The sequence below is a fragment of the Mus caroli genome, chromosome 6, assembly GCF_900094665.2.
Source record: "Mus caroli chromosome 6, CAROLI_EIJ_v1.1, whole genome shotgun sequence".
Lineage (NCBI taxonomy): Eukaryota > Metazoa > Chordata > Mammalia > Rodentia > Muridae > Mus > Mus caroli.
The window spans coordinates 115,242,091-115,250,076 of record NC_034575.1 but is presented as its reverse complement, the minus strand read 5'-3'; the positions used below and the strand labels follow the sequence as shown (position 1 = coordinate 115,250,076).

The 7,986-nt window shown below is 51.9% G+C and overlaps 1 protein-coding gene across 1 annotated transcript in view; it reads left to right on the top strand.

Moving 5' to 3' along the window:
* B4galnt3 (beta-1,4-N-acetyl-galactosaminyltransferase 3) overlaps window positions 1-7,952 on the top strand; it is a 99,124-nt gene extending 91,172 nt beyond the window's left edge. Inside the window, exons 16-21 of the mRNA XM_029478249.1 lie at window positions 137-453; window positions 1,248-1,401; window positions 1,628-1,700; window positions 3,357-3,510; window positions 4,033-4,159; window positions 6,694-7,952. Coding sequence (XP_029334109.1) covers window positions 137-453; window positions 1,248-1,401; window positions 1,628-1,700; window positions 3,357-3,510; window positions 4,033-4,159; window positions 6,694-6,802 — 934 coding nt within the window. The 3' untranslated portion in view covers window positions 6,803-7,952. The remainder of the gene's footprint in view (window positions 1-136; window positions 454-1,247; window positions 1,402-1,627; window positions 1,701-3,356; window positions 3,511-4,032; window positions 4,160-6,693) is intronic.
* Window positions 7,953-7,986: the final 34 nt, after the last annotated feature.

Below are 7,986 nucleotides of genomic sequence, written 5' to 3'. Positions count from 1 at the left end.
CTTAGGTAGGCTGTATATCTAGCCTCTACAGCTAACCGATGGCAAAGCAAAGACAAGAACCAGGATCTCTGACAACTGGCCCTGCAGACTTCTACCACATGCCCTCCGCTCACTCTAGCTGCCCTCTGTGCCACAGGAGATACCAGCTGCAGCGCATCGTGAATGTGGAGAAGCGCCAGGACCGGCTGCGCGGCGGGCGCTACTTCCTGGAGCTTGAACTGCTGGATGGCCAACGCCTGGTACGGCTCTCGGAGTANGTGTCCACTCGAGGCTGGCGGGGAGGTGACCACGCGGGCAGGGAGGACACAGAAGCTCGGAACCTGCAGGGTCTGGTCTGGAGCCCACACAGCCGTCACAGACATGTCCTGAATGCCCAGGATCCAGAGCCCAAGCTCTGCTGGCCCCAAGGTTTCTCCTGGAACCATCGAGCTGTGGTCCACTTTATTGTGCCAGGTAAGCCTTAGCTGGGTGGGGTCCTGGTGCCCACCATGAACACTGGGTCTGTTTTCTTGATTTGATCTCTCAACTGGGTTCACAGAAGAAAACGTATTGAACGTTGTTGTGTGGTTAGCAAACAGTGGAACTGAGATGTGATGCTGAGTTGAGGCTGGTACTTTCTGTCGTGTAGGTCTCCGGGTTGGATGTGAGCATCAACTTGGGTTGTTGTCGAGGAAAGAAGAGTGAGGATATTATACAGAGTGGGATTTATTTTGATGATGATGATGATGATGATGGTGGTGGTGGGGTGTGTGTGTGTGTGTGTGTGTGTGTGTGTGTGTGTGTGTGCATGTGTGTGTGTGGTATTGGAGATCAAATCAAGGGCCTGCCACACGCTAAGCAAGGCACTGAGCCCCACCTCCTGCCCTAGAGTAGTCTTTCTAATGAGAAAGGAAAATGTAAGACAACAACGTGTAACATTGTAACCAGGCAGGACAAGAGATGAGCAGTATGAGAAGATGGGTAGATAGCAGGCCTGTTAAAGCTGGCCAGGGTTGCTGTGATGAGTCCCACCCAAGACTGTCTCCGAGGCCACGCCTGGGGGGTGTGGAGGGAGCTGAGCTATAGAAGCCCCAGTAGCTGGCGAACCCCATCCCTTCTTAGGGTCTCTGTGCTGAGTGCTAATGGATTCCTGTGGTTACCTTGTCCCCTTTAAAGGTTGATGGGACTCCTGACTTGGGTCAGTGCTGAGAGATGTTCGCCCTTCCTTAACTCTTGCTGTTTTCTCCTTGCCTGACCTACCTGGATAGTGAAGAACCAGGCTCGCTGGGTGCAGCAGTTCATCAGAGATATGGAGAGCCTGTCCCAAGTCACTGGAGACGCACATTTCAGCGTCATTATCACGGACTACAGCAGTGAGGACATGGATGTGGAGATGGCTCTGAAGAGGTCCCGACTGCGGAGGTAAGGAAGACCTCTGGCTGCAGCTGGCTTTTCACTTTCCTGATGTCCCAGGACCACTGCTCAGAGTGGAACCAGAAGCCACAGCCAGCTCTCCCCAGTACCAATAGCCAGCTCCTACCCACAACCCAGGAGCACCCACCGTCTCTACTGTGTGCCTTCCAACTTCCTTCAGGGCTCCTACAGCTGAATCTTTACACTCGATCCGGCATTTCTTCTCTTNCTGCAGCTACCAGTACCTGAAGCTGCGTGGAAACTTTGAGCGCTCTGCTGGACTGCAGGCTGGCATAGACCTAGTGAAGGTAACGGGGCCTCCGGGGGCTTGGGTGATCAGGAGACTAGTTAGGAGACTAGTTAGGAGACTAGTTAGGAGACAGAGAGTCAGTTGGAAGGTGCAGTCGGCTGCTTGGCAGGGCAGGGGTTGGGACATTGGACTATGCTTGTCACATTTCATTACTGTCGTAAGATAACCTGAGTGCCCTTGTTTGCTTGCTGTTGCTGCGATAAACATCATGACCAGAAGCAACTTGGGGAAGAGAGGGGTGACTGGTTCACATATCTGGATCACGGTGGACCATTGAGGGATGGTGGGCAGGACCCGTGGAAGGAAGGTGCTTATAGGCTTGCTCTTCCTAGCTTGCTTGGCTTTAACTTTATAAAAAAGATTCACTTATTTACATATTTTATGGATATGAGCACTCTAGTTGCATGTATGCCAGACAGAGAGCCAGACAGAAGAGATCCCATTACAGATGGTTGTGAGCCATCTGTATCATGTCGTTGTTAAGAATTGAACTCAGGACCTCTGAAAACGCAGCNAGTGCTCTTAACTGCTGAGCCATCTCTCCAGCCCTCATTTTAATTTTTTAAATTAAAAACCATTTCAGATGGTTTCGAGCTGCCATGTAGATGCTGGGAATCCAGCCCAGGTCCTCTGGAAGAGCCTCCAGTGCTCTTAACCACTGAGAGCCATCTCTCTAGTCCTACATCTTGCTCTCTCATACAACTCACACCGTCCAGGGGTGGCAACACTGACAGTGGTCTGCACCCTCCCACGACAATCATGGATGATGAAAATGCCACGCAGACTTGCCCACAGTTCAGTCTGATGGAGACATTTTCTTCATCGAGTTTCCTCTGTCCTAGGTGACCCTCGCTTGTGTCGAGTTGGGGTAAAATAAACAAAACAATCAGCACACTGGGTTAAATGAAGATGAAGTTTGTTACTGTTCGTCATGCCTGGAACCGTACTCAAGGCCTTGTGCAGGCTAGGCAAGCTCCCTTCCACTGAGCTACGCTTTCAGCTCTGAGGAAAGGTTCATCTGGTTCATGGTCACCTTGCCCTGTTGCTTTTGGGCCTGTGGGGCCATGAATTATGGCAGAGGACAATGCTCACCTCATGGCACCAGGAAGTGAAAGAGAAAGGGGCTCAATATCCTGTACCTCCTAGTGATCTAAATTCTTCCTGTAAGTCTCACCTCTGACAGGTTCCCACAGCACCACAGGTTGGAAAGCAAGCCTTTATCACACAGCCNTTGGCAGACACCAAGACCATAGCAAGGAGCATCCTTGACACTACATTGCAGACCCAGCTCTACAGGGAACTAAGTAAATGANAAGGAAGTGTCCTCCCCATTGTTGGAGCCCTCAGACTCCATAAAACATGGGACAAAAGTTAGGCGTTGGTACATGCCTGTAATCCCAGCTCTCTGGAGGATAGGCAGGAGGTCCTGAGTTAAGGCCAGCCTGGACTACACAGATGCCAGCTGAGTCTTTGCAAGCTAGCATGACTCTGTCTCAGCAGAAAGAGAAAGTAGGAGAGGAGTCTGAATTCACTAAGTCTTGCTAAAAGAGATTGTAGAAATTTGCCCAGTGTTTGGCTTTGTGTGAGCTGTCAGTCGCTCCAGTCTCCCAGCTCTGGTCCAGGGGTCTGCTAACTTTGCCTTCTCCATCTCCAGGATCCACACAGCATCATCTTCCTCTGTGACCTGCACATTCACTTTCCAGNAGGAATCATTGATACCATCCGGAAGCACTGTGTGGAGGGCAAGATGGCCTTTGCCCCCATGGTGATGCGGCTGCACTGTGGGGCCACCCCACAGTGGCCTGAGGGTGAGCCTGGCCCTGGATGAGGGAGGAGGTGATACCCTCTGACCTTGGCGTCCAACACCAAGACTGGAAAAGTTCATATCTAATATCAGCGTCTTTCCCATCCTGCCTTCCTGTCTTGTCTAAGCTTTGGACAGACCCCAGGCTCTACTGACAACCACAGTAGCAGGCAGAGCNGTGGCACCGTCCTCCGCCCTAGCATGCAGTCATCTGATGTTCATACAGTATCTGCTGTGTGCTGGATGCTGTGCGCAGGAAGACAGGAAGGTAGAGAGACGAAGTAGATGAGAAGGGCTGCTGGGGTCACATCCTAATTGCCAGCCTACAATCGGCTTGTGACATCAGCCATGGTCATAGCTATGTTTGATCTTAAGTCTTCCGGGGGAGTGGGGAGGGGCTTCCCCCAGACAAGCCAGGGACTTCCCTAGCTCACAGCTCTCTGCCTCTGCCACCNCAGTCTCTACCATCAGAGCCTGTGGGATCCCAGTGTCCAACTCATCTTATTGGTGTCTTGTCTGCCCACAGGCTACTGGGAAGTAAATGGATTTGGACTGCTCGGCATCTACAAGTCCGACCTGGACAAGATCGGAGGCATGAACACCAAGGAGTTCAGAGACCGCTGGGGAGGGGAGGACTGGGAGCTGCTAGACAGGTGACCCTGGAGGAGGGCCTTTAGGGATCTGCTGGAGCTCCAGTGCCAGGGGCCCCCAGGGCAGCGAGGCCAGGGCCACAGAACTTTGCTGCCGATTCCCAGGGCACAAGAAAGTATATGGAAGTACACTCTTCAGGAGGTTAGCTTCACCGACACGCAGGTTGTCTATCCAGCAGAGGGGATGGTATCTCCACTGTGTGTCACAGTGTGAGTGGTTGGTTGTGTTGTCAGGGGTAAAACAAGAGCCTGGAGCCAGATAATGANAATGATGTTCTTAGGACCAGGGGAGCCCCCAGGCTAAGATGAGAATTCTCCCAGCCAGGGATTGTGGTCCTTCTAGCCATAGCTGCTGGAGGGGAGGCCGAAAGCTGTAGAGGATGCTGGGAAATTGGCCAAAGGTCAGGAGTGAGTTGGAGCCAGCAAAATAAGCAAGTATGGATCCTTAAATGACAGTTGGATATCCAGGGGCGTCTGGATTCCTTGAGGTGAGGAAGGAGGGGGTTTTGAAAAGAAGTAATANTCTCAGAGAAGAGGGGACTGGGTTATAGAGCACCTGCTTAGCATGAGTGTGGCCTTAGACTCAGTTCTAGCTATTAAACCCAGTACTAAAGAAAAGAATGTATATATACAATATATGCACAGGGGTAGGGGTGTGTGTGTGTGTTATTTGCTACTCTTGCCATCATTGTGACAAAGTACCCGACTGAAGCAACTTAGGAGAAGGTGATTTGGCTAGTGGGTTCATTGTTAGGGAAGGTGTCGCAGCATTCCTGCAGACAGGAGCTCCTGACATCAGAGAGAGAAACAGTCCGGAACTAAGACAGACTGAAGCTCATATCCCAGCACATGTTGTNCCTTTGCATACACTCATANATTAGCATCCTTAGCCTAGTGTGGTGGCATATGCTGCTAACCCCACTCAACTGGGGAGCTGGAGGCAGGAAGACTGTCTTAAGTTCAAGGCCAGCCTGGGCTACACAGCAAGACCCCCCACCTCAATCCCGCATCCCCTTCCTCCCCCAGATAAGAAAGGAAAAAGAGAGAAATGGGAGGACTCAGGGGAGCAGTNGATTCATTCAGCAGGTGGGTCAGGAAAGTGTCCCTGCAGGGATGGGGGGGAAGGCCAGGAAAATGTCCCTGCAGGGCCATGCGGGGATGCCAGGCTGCGGGAGGAGGAGGAGAAGGTGGCACTGAGGAGTTTCTCCCACATTAGCATCTGAGTCCTTTTTCAAGAAATTTGTTCCCAAGAGGAAAGAGAGAGGTCTCAACCTTGAGATATGCCCTAGAGGGGAAAGCAAGCCTCTAACTGCCAGAAGGGTNTCCACAGAAGGAAAAAGGAACGAGACCAGAGGCACCAGGGGCAATGCTACTTCCTGAGGCAGGTTGCAAGGTATAATAACCTCTGGGTTATTATAATAGGCAGGTCTCATTGCCCAAGGCCTCATTTCTCCTCCTCGCCAAACTCCTGTGCTCCATCTCAGAGGGGAAACCAGTTTGAAGGGCGGTTGATTTTTTGATTATTTGCCCCCTTCTCTCTCCCCCTGTAAAGCATCAAAGGCCTAAAAACCAGACCCCCTTTGATTTCCCTCTGGAGGGAAGAGAAGGGAACATTGAAATACTGAAAGTTAAAGGTGGGGTAGGGAGAGTTTCAGAGAGTTCGTGTCAAATAACAGTCACAGGAAGCCACATCCCAGAAGACCCCGAAGCAGATGGGAGCGCAGTGTAGCGGTTTCTGTCCCATATGCCCCTTGTGCTGGGGCTTTGTGCTTTGTGCAGACCTCCAAAATAGTTCTTAACCCTCCTGCTGTCTTTGCAACCTGAGGAAAGGGCTGCTTCTGGTTCCCTCTAGCTGCAGTCCAGTTTGAAGTAAAGGCCTCTTTGGAAAGAGACCCCGCCACTGCCGACTGCGCAGATGAAAGCGTTGCCCAGACTGGCTGGGTGAGACCTTGGCTTTGCCCCCCAGCACTGGGTGGCACCCACACCTGTAATCCCAGTTTCCAGGAGGGCGAGGCAGAAGAAAATCTTTGAGGCCAGTCTGAGTTACGTGACAGGATGATTTCCCACACACAACAAACAAGAACAGGAAAAAAGTCTGTGGGCGGATTCTCCTGTCTGCTGATACTGTAAACGTAAATGGTGTGTGCTGGAAACTGTTCTGCATGCTACAAATGCAAATCCATCTCCTCTGTGTGTGTGTGTGTGTGTGTGTGTGTGTGTGTGTGTGTGTGTGTGTGTGTGTAATTAGAGAGGATGAGTGTGTATATATAAATACACAGATTTATAAAATTATTGTCTTCTCTTAGAGCATCTTTGAAAGACAGCTCTCTGACTCACACAGCTGGGACTGCAACCCAAGCAGGCTGGCTCCACTATACCTGGCTTGCTTGAGGGAAGCAACCAGAGAAAGGAAGGCAGGGTCTGACAAACATGTGGAAGGGTGGGTCCCTCAGGGGCCCAGATGCTCCTGGGTGCCTGTTGCCTGGGTACCATTGTGTGCCTGCTTCTGCTGGCTCACACTGCCCTCTCCCCTCCAGGATTCTCCAAGCGGGCCTGGAGGTGGAGCGGCTCTCCCTCAGGAACTTCTTCCATTACTTCCATTCCAAGCGAGGCATGTGGAACCGTCGCCAAATGAAGATGCCGTGACACCGGGTGGGACAGCCGCTTAGAGCTCCTTGACTTGCGGTTGACCCCAGTGCCCTGCTTGCTGCTGAGGAGGGACTCTGAGGAACTGAAGCCTCAGCACTAATTGCCCTATCCACCGGGAACTGTCCCTTCATGCAGGGATAGGCGAGCACCAAGGCTCCTCTGCTGCTCACCAAGTTGACAGATGCTGGGCAGTGAGGTCAGGAAGACAACACCTGCTTGCTTAGAATACCATCTTGTCCACTAAGGTGCATTCCCACAGCCCAGCACTCCTCACAGGGAGTAGTGACTGTGAACCAGAAACTTCAATGGGACAGATTGTATTTGGGGTGGGAGGGGGAATGTGGGTAATTTTTTAACAGAGAATGAAGACTTCTGTCTAGACCCAGCACCGTCTGGGGTGAAGCTGTACGTTGCAGACCTCAGACCCACCCTGAGGTGCTGGTCCCATGCAGAGTACTTCCAGCTCCAGGCCCAGCCCGTGCCTTCTAAACCCACACATCTCTCCTGGTGGTATCTGAACAGCTGGCCTTAACCCAATCGGGCCAGTAACCCAAGTCGGACAGACAGAGAGTTCTCTAGACTGGAAGCCCAACACTGGTGGCATCTTCCTACTGCAGTGAGGTGTCGGGTGGGAATGGGTGGGCAGAGGGCCCATTCTCCCGTGTCTGACATACGGGCTGTGTAGAACCAGCAAGGTCAAGCAAGAAGAAGAAATGCCCCTTCTCCTTTGACTCTCCTGCCAGGTAAGACCTGGAGAGAATAGGAAGGCATCACCAAAGGTGACATTGAATAGCCTTTCAGTTACTTAAGAGAGACTTGGGGACGGACTCAAGCAGCAGAGAGAGTCAGGAAGGGAAGGAAATGTGTATACTGCAAGCCTAGTGCCCTTGTGGCCCTGCCCTCCTGCAAAGAGAGCCCAGCCTCCCAGCCCTAAAGAAATAAGGAGGTGAAACCGGGCCCTCAGATAAAGGGTATGGGACAGACAAGAACAGGGTCAGGAAAAGCTGGAAAGTGGCTAAGTTCTGAGGAGAAGCAGCCTGCAACCCCTTCTGTCCACCTGATGGTGCCTACTTAGCTGTACTAGTAATCCCGGTCCTCTCTGGCTGGAGACGCTCTACTGCTGCTGCTGCTGCTTCACCAGTGGTGCATTGAACACTGGGTATTAAACTCAGTCTGTGAAG